Source organism: Tursiops truncatus, chromosome 8, assembly GCF_011762595.2.
Source record: "Tursiops truncatus isolate mTurTru1 chromosome 8, mTurTru1.mat.Y, whole genome shotgun sequence".
Lineage (NCBI taxonomy): Eukaryota > Metazoa > Chordata > Mammalia > Artiodactyla > Delphinidae > Tursiops > Tursiops truncatus.
Genome location: NC_047041.1, coordinates 58,582,108 through 58,600,023, shown reverse-complemented (window position 1 = coordinate 58,600,023; position 17,916 = coordinate 58,582,108). Strand labels below are relative to the sequence as shown.

Here is a 17,916-nt window from a genome sequence, read left to right as displayed (position 1 = left end):
ACCATGCCCCTGGAATTGCTCAAAGGGCCAGCCTTGGCCTGGGGGGTGAGGGTGGAGGGGTGCTTCATAAAAGGCCTGTGTTTCTTCATTTCAAAGGTGTTCGATCTGGAAGGCTGGGGAGAAGGACTCTTTTTAGAGTGAATTCCCTGTCTGCTTAGGGGCTGAGGGGAAGCAGGGAATGTAAACCACTGGACAATAGCTGGGGGTATTGATTGATTTTAAGGCATGGCAGAGAGAAGCTCCATGGTGAACACTGCAACTCCTAGCTACAGATGTCTCGTTGGAGAGCTTTCCAAAGTACAAAGTGAGTAGCATCTTGCTTGGGGACATTTTCTAAGTCTCTGCTTCTGAGAGCAATGAGTTCTTGCTCCAAAAGCATCAGTCATCCCAGGCGCCGTCACCACATCTGTGAGCAGTCCTGCGCCTCACAATGTACATGCCCCAGATCAAGGCACACTCTGGCTGCTCTGGGGCAGGTAGGTCCCTTGTAGGCTGGGGATATGGGCCAGGCCTGAGTCTTAAGTGAGTACGGCTGGGGCTGATGGAAGGTGGCAGGATTTGAGGGTTACTGAGAAATCCTTCCAGTCCAATCACATGACAAGGACTAGAAAATGATCTGGGGAGGTTGGGCCAGGGAGGCAAAGGCTCTGGGACTTAAAGAACTTTCGTTGAAGACTGGGTTTTGAAAAAGTGATTGGCTGCAAAGGACAGGTGGCAGAAGATACAGAGAAGAAAATCACACCTCATTTAAAAGAATCTATTTCAACCAGTCAGAGAAGAACTAAAATGGAATGGACTCCTAGGGAAGAAGTAGGATTCCCTGAGTCCCTGAGAGAATCCAAGGAAATGCCAGTCAGCCAGCTGTTGGAGAGGTTTCTGCCAGGAGAAGAGCAGTCAGGCAATCAGGGTAACCCAGAGGACTTCTGAGGATCCTTCTAGCTCCCAGGTTCTATGAAGAATGACCACTGACAAGGAATACCCTGGCGTCCAGGCCCAAGAGAAGGTCCCTAAACCTTTAAGAAGTGTAAGTGAGGGCATAAAAAGGCAGTCAATGCCTTACTCACTCTGGGGCCTGGGCACCACACATCCTGGCAAGATGCTTCCCTCCCTATTCCAAGGAGAGGCTGGAGTGGGATGAGGGAAAGTGACTGCGGGGGAGGCATCTGACAGGGTGGCAGGTAACTCTGTAGCGGGCCTGGACAGGACCAGACTAGCCTGAGTCTGGGGATGGTATGTATTAACCCTCCAATTAAATCAATGCTCTCTAAAGGAAGGGTATTCAATCATTCAACAAAGAGTTACTGAGTGCTTACTGTGTGCCAGGTACTTTACCAGGTGCTGGGAATGAATCAGCCATGGTTCTTGCCTTTGCTTTCAGGGAGCTCAGAGTCAGGTTAGAGAAAAGGCTACTGAACACACAAAAACAATTCCAGATTGCAGCAAGTGCGATGACAGAAAAGAGTAGGGTACCATGACCCAGAGTAACGGAAGGAGCCTAATTTAGACTGGGGTGGAGGTGGGATCAAGGAAGATGTCTTTGAGACTGGGGTTAGTAGAGATTTGAAGGGTCTCCCCCTTGGTCCACCAGCCCTGCTCTGGAGGTCACAGGGAAGAAGACAGGACACTTTGGAGGAGAGCAACAATCAAGAAAACTCTCAGAGCATGTGCAGACAGGCAGGATGGCATGGTACCTCACACAATCACAGGCAAAGAATGCACTCCAGCCACATGAGGGCATATCACACATGCACACGGCCACTCTCATGAAGTGCAGGCACCCTCGAGGCATTTCCAGCTCTAAGAGGGTAACAAGGCTCTGGGGAAGCATGGCATTTCCAGGGTAGAAAGGTTGCTAAGTCCTTACCCTCTTTCCCTGCCCCCCCGCCCCGCCCCATTCACCCATGACCTCACCTCCACCAAGCAGCTCCCTGACGGTGCGGTAGTCGTCGGCAAGGACAGCATAGTGCAGGGCTGTGCAGCCCTTGAAGCTGGCACGGTTGTTCAGCCGGTTGCTGAAGTCATCCTCTCGGGTGACCAGGACTAGAGGGACAGCAACACAAATCCTTCCATTAGCAACAAATGCCATGAGCTGCCAACCTCGTCTTCTTTCTCTTGGCATTTTAATTCCCTCATTCACTCATCTACCTACTTACTAAACATATAATGGCACCTACTATGTGCCTGGCCATCTGTGCTGGGAAAGAGGAGGTAAAACAGAGCCCATCCACAAATGTTTACTGACATCCATTATGTTGATAGGATTCACTTGGGGACACGGAAATGAATCAGACATGGTCCCTGACCTAATCTGACAAAGGAGGCAGACAGTAGACAGATGTTTACAGTATTGAGATAAATGCCATTATAGGTATAACGGGATGATATAGAAAGCCAGAAGGGAGCTTAGCTCAATTTGGGCATGGAGAGGATCTCAAAAGAGGACAGTCTTGAAGGGTGAAGAGAAGTTATCCAGGTGAAGAAAAGAAGGCTAGGGTAAGACTCGGGACAAGGGACTTCCCTGGTGGCACAGTGGTTAAGAATCCGCCTACCAATGCAGGGGACACGGGTTCGAGCCCTGGTCCGGGAAGATCACACATGCCGCAGAGCAGCTGGGCCCGTGCACCGCAACTACTGAGCCCATGGCTCTGGAGCCCGCGAGCCACAAGTACTGAGCCCGCGTGCTGCAACTACTGAAGCCTGCGCGCCTAGAGCCCATGCTCTGCAACGGGAGAAGCCACTGCAATGAGAAGCCCGTGCACCACAACGAAGAGCAGCCCCCACTCGCTGCAACTAGAGAAAGCTCATGCACAGCAGCAAAGACCAAATGCAGCCAAAAATAAATTAAAAAAAAAAAAGAAAAAAGACATGGGACAAGTCAGGAAAGAGACAGAGGCTGTTCTTAGCAGAACAGTAACATACCTCCTCTGTGCTCTGAAGACGTCTACAATCTAGTGAGTATTTAATATTTCGTAAAGAACTTTTAAAATTTATAAAAGCCATTAAAAATTTGAAAGTACAAAGAAGAAAAAGCATCATTATCTCTGCAACTTGAGAAACTGCATTTAGTATTTTGTTACATGTCCTCTGATATCTATATCTACATCTATATCTATAGGTATAGCTATACCTGCATATATATCCTACAAAACTGGAATTTACTACATTGCAATTTTGTAATCTGCTTTTTTTCCCTTAATAAATGTACTGTGAACATTGTTTTTGAAGGTAGGAAGAATAAGCATTTCATGTGTCAAAGAACCAAAAACCCCCAGGCTCACTCTAGTGCTAATATTAGTGAGTCTCTCTCTCCAAATTGATACAAAAGAACCTAAAACCAGTTGCATCACTCTAGGTTAGGAGACCAAACATGTCCTTGTTCACCTGGGACAGTCATGACTTTTGCTTTTTGTCCTGAATGGTCCCACTCTGGACAATATTTGGAAGGCTACCCAACCTCTGGGCCCTCCCTTGGGAACTGAGCCCCCGTGGAACGATACCTATGCTGCTTAGGTGATGGGGTTTCTTTCTGCCTCATGCAGAAATTATTGGAGTTCTTGCCTTATGTTCCCTCCTGAGCTTAGTTCATTGGAGGAGGAACTTGGTTCCTACCTACCTGTACCCACTCCTCCCCGAGTCCAGGGCATAGGGCCTGCAGAGGGCAGGCTCCTCCTACCTCCCACTGGATAAAGGCGTGTAATTCATAACCTTGCCTATGTAGTCAAAAGCACCAGACAATTCTGAAACCATTCTTTTCCAAGCTGTCTTGGAATGGAATCTATGCATTTTCCCCTCCTACAAAACTGAACTTGCTATTTAAAGTCCCAAAAGCAAGAAGACTGTCATGCCTTTTCCTAATCCTAATAGATTTCACTTACTGACCTTCCTCTACTCTGGTTGACATGGTCATTTCACACAATCTATTTAATTCTCCTAACTACCTTATATAGTAGGCATTATAATTCCCATTTTATAGATGAAAGCTAAAGCACAGAGATCATAGAGCTAATAAGTGGTTAAGTGAGGATTAGAACCCAGGTCTAATCTGAGTCCTCACCCTTTTTCCCCATCACAGCATGCTGTCACTCTCATTTTGCAAATGAGGGAATCAGAGCCCAGATCCCAGATGTTCTGGTCCCAGCCTTGGCTCCTACTCCCTCTTCCTTCCCTGCTCAAGTGAAGGTGCCAGCACACTCTCTGTGGAACTTGCCCTAACAAAGATCAGCCTGAGGTTTGTAGCTAATACCGGATAAGCTTACTTAGGTGGAAGCATTTCAAATGTTTGGTCAAAATGAAGTTGTTGGAGTGTGTAACTGGGGAACAGACCACACTTTCTTGTGGTATGGTGAATCAATGGTCCATCAGCTCTTCTGTAGCAGTCAGAGGCTCTCCTGACTGATGACCCCCACCCCTGGAGTTATCTGACCTTTCCTGGAGCAGGGAAAACAGGAAGAAGGCCTCTGATTAGCTAACGTGTAAGTCCGTTGTGCAATGGCATCTGCATTTTTCTCATAAGAGCCCTTTAGGATCTAACTCAGAGATTAACTCTTGGTCACGAACAGTCTCATCAAATCATGGTAAGGGATCTTGTTTCCAGCCCACTGCAGATTAGAAGAAGCAAACTAGAAGGTTAGGGAGAAGTCTTCAGAATCAAGTACGCTGATTACAATCAAGTGCTGACCGGGCAGGGAGGGAAAAGAACAGCACAATATAAAGCTGAAAGAGGAAGCCACAGAATACAGTGCCTCAAGAGCCCCTAGGGCACCACTGAATTGCCACGTAGGACATCATTAACTGCTAGATATAATGATGAACCTGACGAAAAGTGATAGCTGGTTCAAGAAAGCAGAAAGGGTATAATCCATTTTACAAAGAAAATATATCATTCATTCAAAATATATCATTAATGAACACCAATGCATGGTAGCTTCTGGAGATATACTAATAAGACACACTTCTTGACTCTAAGAAGTTAACAGTCTAATGCAAGAATCAGACCACTGAATGGACAAATTATAACACTGTTTCACGAGTGCAAGACAGAGCTATACACAGGGTGCCTACCATAAAAAAGTAGATGAACTCAAGGGACACAGCTGGTCTATTTGGTTCAGGGACAAACATCAGCAGAGTGGCAGTGTCACAGCCCAGCTAATAAGGAATGTCCATGAAGAGGGCCCCTGCTCCCCTCTGAGGTCTCATCACTTACCATCCCCTTCCTAATGCTCTTTCTTGCCTCTTGGATTTTGCAAATACTATTCCACAGCCTGGAACATTTCCCCCTCTCCCATGCCTTCAACTGACTAACTCCAATTCACTTTTAGGCCTCTGATTAAAAGTCATTTCCTCTAGTGATTCTTGCTGAGTTTGAGGTAGTTACTCCTCCCAAGAGCTTCCCTAGCACTTTAGGCATTTCCCAATTATGGTATTTATTACCCACTCCACTGCAATCATCTGTTTACTTGACTACATTCCCCACTAGACCAAAAGCACAATAAGGACAGGAAGTGTGACTGTCTTCCCCACAGTTGTATCCCAGTGCCCAGTACAGTGTCTGACCATAAATATGTGCTTAACAAATACTTGTTGAATCAGCAAATGCATACCTAATACATAAATAAGGCCCTAATATTACCTTGTGTTGGGAATAATAATAATAGTGCCAGCCAGCAGTATTTAGTAGAGGAAGTAGAGTGCAGCTGTTAAAAAAGTGAGCTCTGGAGCCAGACCACTTGTGTTTGGGTCCCAGTTCTGAATTTACTGACTGTGTAATCTTGGGTAACTCACCTAACCTCTCCATGCCAAGTTTCTTTACCTGTATGCAGAGATGGTAACAGTGCCCTCTCATGGGATATTGTAAGGATTGAATGAGACACTGTGAGTAAAGGGGCTTGGAACAGGGCCTAACAGTACCTCTTAGTCAATGTCGGCTATTATCCTTACTGTCTAGTCTTGTGCTTCCAAAAGTGTATTCTCTCTGTGAAAAGAGGTTTGGGGAACCCTGCATGCACTTTTCCCCTCCAAAAGGCACAGTTGTGAGTAAGAACCATCTGTTTAATTTGGCATTACTCAGCAGTTTTATGTCTGACAGCCTCTTTCCACCCAACCCTTGTTAAAATCCTGCAGTACTGGTGTTCCATGGAACACTCTTTGGAACTGGGTTGTGCATAACAATCTGTAAAGCACTTCATTTACTTATTTATTTCAGAACGGCCCTGTGAGGTGGAAGTTCACTCTCCCCATTTTATAGATGGGGAAGCTGAAGTTCAGCAGGGTGCCACAGTCAGTCAGCGGTGGAGCTAGGACCCAGTCCAGGTCAGCTAGGCCCATTTCATGCTCTTAACAGTAAGCTCTTTTCCCCTCATCGCCCAGTTTTAGAAGCCCTGACCCAGGATATCTTGCTGAACCCCCCAGATCATTAGATCTCATACTCTTCTCTTTAAAAAAAAAAAAAAAAAAAAAAAGACTAAAGGTGGGAAGGAGGTGTGTGCAGCATGCACTCTCATGTTCTCACTTGCTCTCACAGAGAAAGCAGAAGCAAACCCACAGAAGCTAAAGTGACTCATCCAAGGCTGGCTCACCAGCTGGCCACCACCGTGGTCTTTTGAGGCCTGGCGTTTACAGCTGGTCCTCAGCCAGTGAACCATCCCCTCCCCAAAGACATCTACCAGCCTGTCTCCAGCACAGGGGGAGATGGGCTCAGGCTCCTGCTTCCCCTCCAGGCCAGCCATTCCTGTCCCTTCACCCTTGTGGCCACAGGAAGAATGACAAAGCATTACTTTGTTATCCTTCTGCTCCCACCTCTGCCTTTTGATGTTGCAAAGTCTATGGCACGGTGCCGTGGCCAGGGTCAGTCTGAGTGCCGAGGCAGGTGTGCACCTGATGTACACTCTGCAGGATTCCCTGCACTTAGCAGTGCCAAGGAGTTAGCAGAGGTGAAAGTTGTCCCCAAAGCCCTTCCTATAGCTAGGCCACTACTCAGCACTGCTGAAACTGCAGAACAAAACTAAACAAAACAAAACAAACCACTGCCTCCCACAATAAGAAACAGTAATTTAAGGTAAAGGAGTCACACAGTCCTGAATCTTAGCTCTGCCACTTACTAAGTTCTTCTATCTGTAAAATGGGCACAACAAGCAGTAATTTAAGGAATACTAAATATTTAAGTATTATGAGAATAAAATCTGATAACAGATTTTTAAAAACATTACCACAAACATTTAGTAATGCTGTTTTCTCCCCTGGGGTAGGCACTGGGGATGCAGAAGTGAATCAGACATGGCTTCTGTCCTCATATTGCTAAGACTACTGGAGGAGACTGAAAAAAGGCATGTGGGGCAAAATGGGTGGTCTCCAGATAACAAAAGCTTTATTATCATTGCCTTGTGTGGAGGAAAGGTAACCCTAGCTAAAAGTCTCTCCTTCAGGCTCAGCCTCTACCCGCCACGCCCAGGAACTTATGCCATCTAATGTCATGGAGTGTGTAGCAGTGCCTTTAAAAACATGAGCATGTCTCCATGAGAGGGAACCTTTAGAACTAACCTGACAAACACAAGGATAACCTCTTACATTTGTGCAGCACTTTACGGTTTAGAGAGCGCTTCAATGCAATTGTTTCCTCACCCCAGGTCAACCTAGGACAGATAGGTCAAATATTATTCCACTGAACAGAGGAGACAGAGGTAAAGAGGTTGGATGGCCTGCCCAACTTGGATTGCTAATTGGTGGTGGACCAGGACTAGGTCCTGAGCCCATTTGGCTCCATCATCCATATTGCACAGCTTCGCCAGTGCCCACAGGCTCAAGCCTCACATACCCCAGCATCAGCGGACCTGGCTTGAATCTCAGGGACTAAGCTAAATTCTTACCAAGAGTCTCCAGGAAGAAGCCTCTGGGCTCACAGCTCCCTCCCCACAAGGTGTTGTGTATCTACCACCTCGCTAAATCCTCACTCCTACTGCCAGCATCGGCAAGCTGCCTCAACTTCTGCGGGCACTGTCGGCTCTGCCTCTTGTGTTTATCTTCAGCCAAGGAATGGGGCAAGAGGGAGACTCTCTGTGCTGGGTCACCAAGAGACCGTCTCTGGGGAGGGCAAGGCTCTTTATTTCCTTCCACAGCCTGGATGATCCTCCTTCCTCTCCAAATCCTAACTGTTCTTTAAAGCCCAATTCAAGGCCTCCTCTTCTAGGAAGTCCTTTCCTCCCTGCTCTGCCCTGGATGCCTATCATGTTGATTGTGTGTATCCATTTACCACTTACTTATTGATCGTCTTATAACAGCTTTTGTAATACTTTCTTGTGTTAAAATTTCCCTTCTGACTCCCTAATTTCCTCATGGATGACAGAAACTAGTTCATAACATTTTCTGTATGTATCTCACCCAGCATCACTTCAGTATTTCACGTATCTTTAGCAATGAGCACACAGGAGCCTTCATTCACCCCCTGCCCTGGAGCACACCACTACTGAGCACCTCAGCACAGTGAGTGCTATGAAAGGCATGTGCGCAAACTGTCTGATGGCAGCAAAGACAGGGCACATGTCATGTGGCTTGGGGAGGAATCTCCCAGAAAAACTAACTGGAAGATGAGGTAGAGAAGAGTGTTCCAGGAAAGGAAGTGGTGCTTGCAAAGGACAGAGGGTGAAGGCTGCATTACCTGCCCATACAAGAAACTGGGAGTTCTTCAGCAAACTTGGAATGCTGAGTGAAGGCAGGTGGAGCAGTGGGCACAGATGAGGTTGCCCAGGCAGGCAGAGGCCTGATCCTGAGAGGGGTTTGGACTGTATCCTGAAAGCTATGCGCAGGCAGTGGTTTTTGTTGATGAATTAAGCAGCATGGGGAACAGCAAAAACAATAGACCAGAAGAAAAGTGAACTGGGTTCAAAAATGGCTTTCACTAAACTTGATATGTATCTCAATCCCTCCATGTCCCAGATCCCTTATTTTTTTATTTTTTATTTTTTTTGCGGTACATAGGCCTCTCACTGTTGTGGGCTCTCCCATTGTGGAGCACAGGCTCTGGACGCGCAGGCCCAGCGGCCATGGCTCACGGGCCCAGCCTCTCTGCAGCATGTGGGATCTTCCCGGACCGGGGCACGAACACGTGTCCTCTGCATCGGCAGGCGGACTCTCAACCACTGCGCCACCAGGGAAGCCCCTCAGATCCCCTATTTTTAAAGTAGAGGAGTTTCTTCACATCAGTGGCTCTTAAACTTTAATGGCAACAGAATCACATGGGTAACTTGTAAGAAAAAAAAAAAAACAGTTGATTCTTGGGCCCTTGTTTCAGCAATTTAGATTCAATAGGCAGGGCCTGGAAATGCAGAGCTGAAAAAGCCCTTTGTGTTGCTCCTCACAGAAAACTCTGAGCAGCACTGGACTAGTCTCTGAGGGTCTGGTCTCTGAGGGTCCTTCCCATTCTAATCTTGTCATGAACACAAGAAAGATGCAAGGCTGGCCAAACCCATCCCACTTCCAAATGCCTGATCTGCTCTAGGGAAGCCAAGGATGTCTAGGCACCAGAATGTTCTTCCCAAGGCCCATGTTTAGAAAGTTAGAGCAAAGCCCCCAGGACACCAAGTCTTGGGATACTGGAGACATCCAATATCTCACTCAAACCTCCTCTCCCTGCCAAAATCCAACTGGAATTAGGTCTTTCTATAGCATATACTCTAGCCTTTTTCCTTGTTTATCCAGCAAAGTGTTACGTAATTTCCATGGGCTGGGCCATGGCGATATGAACAGGCTCTGCCCTCAAGATCTTATAAATGCTGCAAATAACATCAAAAGAATCTATCTTTTACCAAGTATCTCTGAAGGGAAAGAGTTCAGAATATTGAGCTGGAAAGACCTGGATTCTAATCCTGGTGACTCTAGAAAATTACTTCATCCCTCTGAGCTTCAAATTGCTCACTGGTAAAATAGAAGCATTAATATCTTTGAATTGGGTTGTTGTGAAAATTGAAATGATGTGATATAGTGAAGGGCACAGGAAATGGCTGCGTCTAGGAAATGGTGATTTTTAAATTAACATGTCCTCTGCTGTCCTGGAACTTGTAATATATCCATATTCCTCTGTTTGACTTTCAGAGGCTCTCCTACTTGGTCCTAATGTCTCCAAATAGACTTCCAACTCCTCCCTTCCTGCTGGAGAGACCCCCCTCCATGAGATGACCCTGGTGATCCTACCATGAATCCTCAGTAGGCAGCACTGTGTATTAGGAAGAGCATAAAGGTCAGAGCCAGTCAGACTGGTAAGCAAAACTCACTGTATGACTTTGATCAAATTAACATCGCTGAGAATCTCTTTTCTCATCTGCAAGATAGATATCATCACCTATCTCATAAGATTCAATGGCAAATCCAATTAAAAAATGGACAAAGAATCTGAGTAGATATTTCTCCAAAGAAGACACACAATGGCCTAAAAGCACATGAAAAGATGCCCAACATCATTAGCCATCAAATGCAAATCAAAACCACAATGAGATACCACTTCATATCCACTAGGATGGCTAAAGTGAAAAAGACAGGCAATAATAAGTGTTGGTGAGGATGAAGAGAACCTGGAACCCTCATACATGGCTGGTGGGAATTTAAAATGATGCAGCCTCTTTGGAAAAGCCTGGTAGTTCCTCAAAAGGTTAAACATAGAGTTACTATATGACCCAGGAATTCTATTCCTAGATATAAACCCAAGAAAACTGAAAACATTATGTTCACACAAAAACTTGTACACAAACATTCACAGCAGCATTATTCATGATAGCAAAAGTCAAAACAACTGAAATGACTCTCAATTGATGAACGGATAAACTAAATGTAGTACAGCCATCAATGGAATATTATTCAGCTAAGAAAAAGGAATGAAGTATTGATACATGCTACAACTTGAATGAACCCTGAAAACATGCTAAGTCAAAAAGAATTCAGCCACAAAAGATCACATATTGTATGATTCCATTTATATGAAGTGTCCAGAATGGGCAAACCTATGGAAACAGAAAGTAGTAGATTAGTGGTTGTCTAGAGCTAGGGAGAGTTGAGAGATGTGGAGAATGATTGATAATGGGTATGGGGTTTCTTTACAGGGTGATGAAAATGTTCTAAAATTGATTGTGGTGATGGTGGCACAAATCTTGTGAATATACTATAAACCACTGAATTATGCACTTTAAATGAGTAAACTATATAGTATGTAAATTAAATCTCAATAAAACTGTTACACTAAAAAATGTAAAGAACTGAGCACATTGCCTGATGTAGTAAGGATGCAATAAATGGTAATAAATTTATTATTGTGCCCTTTCCTCTTCTTGATGCCACTCTAACCAAGGCCAGAATCACCTCTTACACTAATACTGAAGAATATGTCTAGCTCACTGAAAGGAGCCCATTTCATACTCAGTGAAGGGTCACAGGTGAGTTCTGAAGGCTAATATCCCAGGACGAAGAGTCTTACATAAATATATAACTCTTGGGGGACTTCCCAAGAGTGAAGTTCTTTAGTGAATGGATGTTACACTTGTCTCTCCAAGCAGAAACCACTGGGGGTACAGTGGTTAAGACTCTGTGCTTCCACTGCAGGGGGCATGGGTTCGATCCCTTGTTCAGGAACTATGATCTCACGTGCCGTGCAATGCAGCAAAAAATTAAAAAATATATTTAAAAAATATATTTATATACATATTAATATAATACACACATATATATATATAAAAAACTCTTTAAGTAATAAGAAAATAATGGCTTCCATTTACTGAGCACTTACTATGTGCCAGGTACTGTGCAAGGAACTTTACAATTATTTTCCTTGAAAGAATCATACAGGGCTGTTATTATTATTATTCTTATTTACTAAATGAAGCAGCTGGCACTTAGGTTATGTAGCTTGTTTCAGGTCATACTGGTAGTCAATGACTGAGCTAGTCTGTTCAACTCCAAGGCTTTTACTCTCTTCTCTATGTGATATCATGGCTTCACTATTTCTTCCTTTTATTTATCTATGTTTTACCCATTCTTTACAACTCAAGAAGTCTGATTTTCACTGATCTCCCTTTCCTCTCTGCATTCTAGTACTGTCTAGTCCACATCAAATTAGTTAACATTTTCTCTTACATAGTCTTTTGTGTTCTCAGATTGCTTCATGCATACACTCTTGAGCACTGCAGGTGTTCCATAAATACTTCTTTAGTGAATGGATGTTACGCTTGTCTCTCCAAGCAGAAAACAGGTTCTTGAAGGACAGATACTGTGTCTTATAGATCTCTTTAACCTTCATGTAGAGAACGGTCATCTAGGCTGGCCTATGGCTGGAGGGTTAGACCCCGCTTAAAAATGGTTCTCACAAACACCATGCTCTCTGCCCATAGACTGGAAGGTTTCTCCTTAAAAAGAGGACCCTGGCTCACCTTATTATACCTTATCATAGTGTAGCATGAGCACTGGCACTTTCTGTAGTAGGAGCTCAGAAAGGTTTGATGAATTAAAGAGAAGACTGGGCTAGCACTTAGTCTACTGGAGACACATCAAGGGCAGCCATCCCATTGGGATCCCAAGTCCATCTTCTCTCACTCCAAGAAAGAGAAATGGAAGAGCAGGAAGGCTGGCCTGGAACCTTAAGACAATATGTTGTTCGCCCTGCCTGTGGCCCTAGAAGCATCCTCTCTGGCCCAGGACCCTCCTCTGACCACAGACCCAGGTAGAGCTTTCCAGAGCCCATGTCTCACCTGCACACCATCAAAATCAAAGAGCTGGGCAAACTCTTAAGAATCTGTAACTTGTTCTGTTATCTTTTACTCTGTTATCTACAGACCCATCAACAGTCTGTTTGAACTTCCACTACTTCCCATCTCTCCTAACTCTCAGGGGAATAACATGCTCACAGGTATCTAGAGTCCCTTTGATCTGTCCTATAATTACCCTGATCTCACCTTCTCCTACTCCCCTGCCCCCACCCTGATCCTAACCAAAGCAGTATTCTTTCAGGTCCAGGGATCCTCTGGGCAGGGCTGGCAACAAGAGGAAGGAGTCTGACCTCTCTGCCTCTCAGCAAGCCATGCTACTTGGTTGGCTAAACTTGGTCCCTCTGTGCTCCCCATCTCTACACCTGCTTGCCTCTCCTCTGCCTTTTCTTTAAGATGTTAAAAGCCCGCAATAAAAAACAAATACAAAATGCTGTAATTAATAGCCAATTCCAAGCCAACCCAGCATCTCTACTAATAAACCTCAACACTTGCAAAAAGAACAATAAATTCTGCCCCTCTCTGGTTCTGGGGTGGTCTCTTATATATATTCTGTGTGTGTGTATGTATGTGGGTAAGTGTGTCTACGTATATATTTATTTTCCTTTATTTCCCATCCAGGGAGGGGCAGAATAATGAACTGCGTGCGTCAGGGAAGATGAATCTGAGATACTAGGGAGCAGTGCGGTAAAAAGATTAAAGTGTTATTATTGTTGGTTTTTTTTCCCCCATGGTCCATTGTGACAGCTCGACCGTCATCTGTAAAAAATGTCTCAGTGAGAGATAATCATCGGAAACTCAATAAAGCGTCAGGGGGAGCCTCAGCCCCCATCAATCACTGGGTGCCTGGAAAATTTCAGCCCTCTGTCTCCCTTCCTGCTATCCATATAAATGTCTCTAATATATTTTTTGTGGTGTGTGGGACCCATCCCTGATTTGGAACTTTTGATGAAAAAATATTTATACACAAAATATGTAAATCAGTTAAAAATCATAAGACTAGTTCTTTGACACCCCATCCCACTTTTTTCTTATTTTCATAAATGTATCGAATTTATTCTTTTTAATAAAACATGTCAACTAGTCTATCTCCCTCTCTTAGTTAAATGTATATATAGATTTGGAGGGCTAAAAGGATGGAAACAATTAACCTAACTGGCTGCTACACTTAATCTTGAAGTTGACCAAAAGGCCTGATGGATAGACAGTGCATTGTCCATCTTAGTGACTCTGTAGTGGCTGACACTGCTGAGAAATGACATGTAGAACCACTGGCACTGAAGGTGTGACAAGGCTCTGACAATGATGAGGAAGAGGCAGGGACATTATTAAAAATAATAGCTTGCCCAAACAGCTTTTGGCCTGGCAGATCCCCAAGCCTTCCAAGACTTCGGACAAGTCAGAGGTTCTGAGCTAAGTGTGGGGCACATACAAGCTGATATGGTTGCTGGGTTCCTACAAGGGCAGGAGACAGTTCTGCTGGCATTTGGCATCATCTCTCTGCCTCAGTTTCCTTTAGTGCCTACATCACAGGGTTGCTGTGAGCACACAGTAAGTATCAATAAACATAACCTGCTGCTGTAGCTATCATCATCATCATCATCTTACCTATTATTATTACCACTTCCCCCTGCTTCTCTACTCTGGAAGGAATCAGTTCCTGCAGTACCTTCTCCTCTAGGACTTTCAAGACTCCTCTCTGCCTAAAGGATAAGGTCCAAGAATCTTGATTTGGCCCCAGCCTACTCTCTTTAAAGCAGCACCTTTACTGCTCATTACCCTCTAAAATGAATCTTCTGCTGTACAGATGCTTCACCCTAACCAGTTGCTGCCCTGAAATATGTTTTTTCTGTTTTCCACCCCTGAATATTTTGGACATAACATACCCCTTCTCTGATCACACCCAATTCACATTTAGTTGCAGGCCCTTCCATAAAACCTTATACTTTGAGGCTCAAATATCATTTTACTTCCTGATGTTTCAGACAGAGATTCTCTTCTCTGAGCTCTGATAGTCCTTGTTATCTGCACCTCTGACTGGACCCTTGTCAAACACTGTCTTGGTCATGTCGTCAATCTTTATTGTTATTAATTATCATTCTTGCTGATACCTTATATGTGCATGATACCTTGTATTTTCGCAAATATTTCATAAGTACTTCACTTTGATCTTTATAATAAACCTATGGTATAAAAAGTATTATTCTCTACAGATGAGAAAATCAAGGCTTAGAGAGCTAAAGAGAACTGCCCAAGGTCACACAGTTAGGTGATAGCCAAGCCATTCCTTGGACTCTGAGATAATGTTTGGTTCTTTGCAGATAACAGTTTGCTACCGCTGAAAAGCATTTGGAAGGCTGTGACAGAGACTCTGAATGAAGTTTTATATAAGAGTATGATGAGGACAAAGATGATGATATAAAAACAGAAATTTACATTAATAGAATTCCTTCTATGTTCTACGTTTTAGGCTAGGGATAAATATACTACCCCTAACTCTCCCAATAACCTTTATTTTACAAATAAGGAGATGCAGCCTCTGACAGGTACAGAAAATTGTTCCAGGTGTCATAGCTACTAAGTGTTCTGTACACCCATAATACCATGGCTTAAGCACACAGATGCTCTAGGAATGAAACTTAAAGTGGCAATAAAAAAGGTCTCTTCCAGGGAGGAGAAGGTCCAGATGAGTTTTTTTTAAAGCAGTTCAAGCACAAGTAGCCTAGATCATCTACTCAAGAGTGGGAGCCTGTTAGAAATGCAGAAATGCAAAATATCAGGTCCTACCTCAGGAATACTGAATCAGAATCTTGGGAGTCGGGGTGTGGCAGGAATCTGTGTTTTAACAAGCTCTCTAGGTGATTCGTAGGTCCTTGGGAGCCTTATTACTCCCATTTGAGTTTGTCTCCAAGGGCGCAGATTCTCTCTGCTTTGCCTGGGTAGGTCTGGACATGCAGTGGGTGCTAGGTGTTAACTTATAGTGAACAGATGAGCTAGGGTAAGACTACTCCTTAGCATGTCCTGGGGAGACGGAGAAATTTTATAGAGAGCAGTTCCATTACCGCTGGCGGGGACTCCTAGCCGTCTCCTGAACTCCAGGGCACTTGTCCACTGGTTTGTGATGTACCAGCTTGCATCATCCTGTCCCCCATCTGAAGATACAGAGATGGGGAAGTCAGCTGGAGCAGGTCAGGACCTGCAGCCCCTGGAGCTGTGGGAAGAGGGCCAACTGGGCTGGTGGGGTTGGCCTTGGCAGGTTCAGCCAGGAAAGTCAGGCCCTCTACCCCCAGAAGGGCCCTGTGCCAACCCAGCTTCTGTACAACTCATCTTTATACAGCCGCCACTTGGAGCTGAGAAGAGAAGCTGATTTATAGCCTGCTCTGGCCACGTTTCTGCCGTGTTTTATTGTTTTAATTGTCTATGTGGGAGGAGCTCAGAGGGCTCACTTGCATTTCTGACAGCCCCAGACACCCAATGTTTATAACAGTTACTTACAAGCAGCCAGCAGCATCCCTGACTGGGTGACTTGTTTACTGTTACGTCTAATCTACTGCCTCCTCCACCTGAGGATTGGGGCCCACCACCCATCAGCCAGCCACAAGTGGAACTCTCCTAGAGTGGGCATGGGTGGGGCTCAAGGCACTGAATGGAATGTGGTCAAGATCAGGGAGTGAGTTGGTAGAGAAGCAGCCGTGATCTCTTAAGCTCCCCTCCACGTGTCCCCTCTAAGTGCCTTGCTCAAGCTGTGCTCCCTGCTAAGAAAATCTTTTCTTTTTTTTCCCCTCCTCTTCACTCTCCAAAGTCCAGCTCAAATCCTACTTCTTCTAAGTACATTACTTGCTCTGACGATGAGCCTAAAGTTTCTAGAACCTTAGAAATCACATGGCTGACAGGAACCTTAGAGGCTATATAATCTAATGACCCTTTACAAAATCCCTGATGGGCGGACAGCCAGCCTCTGTCAGTGCCCCTTGAGTGGTGAGTTGCTCAGTACCTCCAAGGCAGGTTTCCTGCCTTACACTGATCCAAGACCCAACTCTGTACAGAAATTCTTCATCACATGCTACTGTGCTTTACATGTATTTATTTCTAGTCATCCAAACAACCCTTTAAGATGGGTATTGTTATCCCTATGTTACAGATGAGAAAACCTAAATTCAAGGACCTTAAGCCACTTGCTTAAGATCACACAGCTGGTGACAGAGCTTAGAGGACCCATTACTTCCTGGCACTGAAGACTGACCTTTCTCCAGGATACCGCTGTGCCTCTGAAGATGCCATTCTGAGAACTGGAGAGAATGGACAGAACAGTCAGACCAATAAGGCCAAGCATCCCTACATCACCTGCACCAGCAGACCTGCTCTCTACCCAGAAACACCAACCTTGACAAGAGCTGAAGATACAGTAATGTGCCAGTTGAGCAGGCTTCTTGCTAGAGCAATGCCAAATGTCAAACAGGAGAAGGGTTTCACTAGAAATGGGGCAACCGATAGCCAAGTCTCAGCAAAGAGGTTTCTTTCCTCTCTAGGCTGTGCCCATTCTGAGCAGGCAGAACGGATATAGAGCCTCTCTGAGAGAAACTTCTCTGATACCTTTTGGTCTCCTTGCCTGGATCCTCTTTCCTCCCCACACCTTAAATGCTGATACCCTGAGTGAAGGACTTGTCCTCCTATCCCTTCCCTTTAACTCTTTTCCTTAGGCAGTTTCAGTCACATTCATTGCTTTAACTACCAAGCAAATGCTGCCAGACTTCTTTGAACTACAGACCCACTCATCTAACAGTTCACCGAAAGCAGAACCCGAGGTGACAGATGGGTGCCTCCTTTTCCATCAATTCCCACATTCCACTGAATATTCCACCTCCTCCTAATATTTTTCTAATACCTGTTCTCTCCATTCCCAAAGATTTCTTTTAGAAATCCCCAGAAATGAGAAATGCATTTTGAGGGAGAGGAGCATGACTTCTCATCCAATTCTCAAAGGGATCCATCATCCCCCAAACATTGCTAATCTCTCCTCTCCAATTCATCCCCACCCCATCAGAATGGTCCGTCTAAAATGCTAATGTAAACTGAGCGTTCTCCTACTTAAAATCCTTTGATGGCCTTCAGAAAACACTATGAGCTCCCTAGAATTGCCTTTCAGGGTCCTTCCCACATAGAACCCTGCCTCCCT

General features: G+C 44.8%; 1 protein-coding gene across 3 annotated transcripts in view; it reads right to left on the bottom strand.

The window, feature by feature from the left end:
* Positions 1 to 17,916, bottom strand: part of CLPB (ClpB family mitochondrial disaggregase) — a 163,118-nt gene that overhangs the window by 84,790 nt on the left and 60,412 nt on the right. For 2 of the 3 annotated variants that reach the window (XM_073808531.1, XM_033862370.2), the window contains exons 5-6: positions 15,803 to 15,892; positions 1,912 to 2,040 (exon numbers count right to left, since the gene is read on the bottom strand). In XM_073808531.1, coding sequence (XP_073664632.1) covers positions 1,912 to 2,040; positions 15,803 to 15,892 — 219 coding nt within the window. The remainder of the gene's footprint in view (positions 1 to 1,911; positions 2,041 to 15,802; positions 15,893 to 17,916) is intronic. The other variant, XM_033862374.2, reaches the window with a different exon arrangement.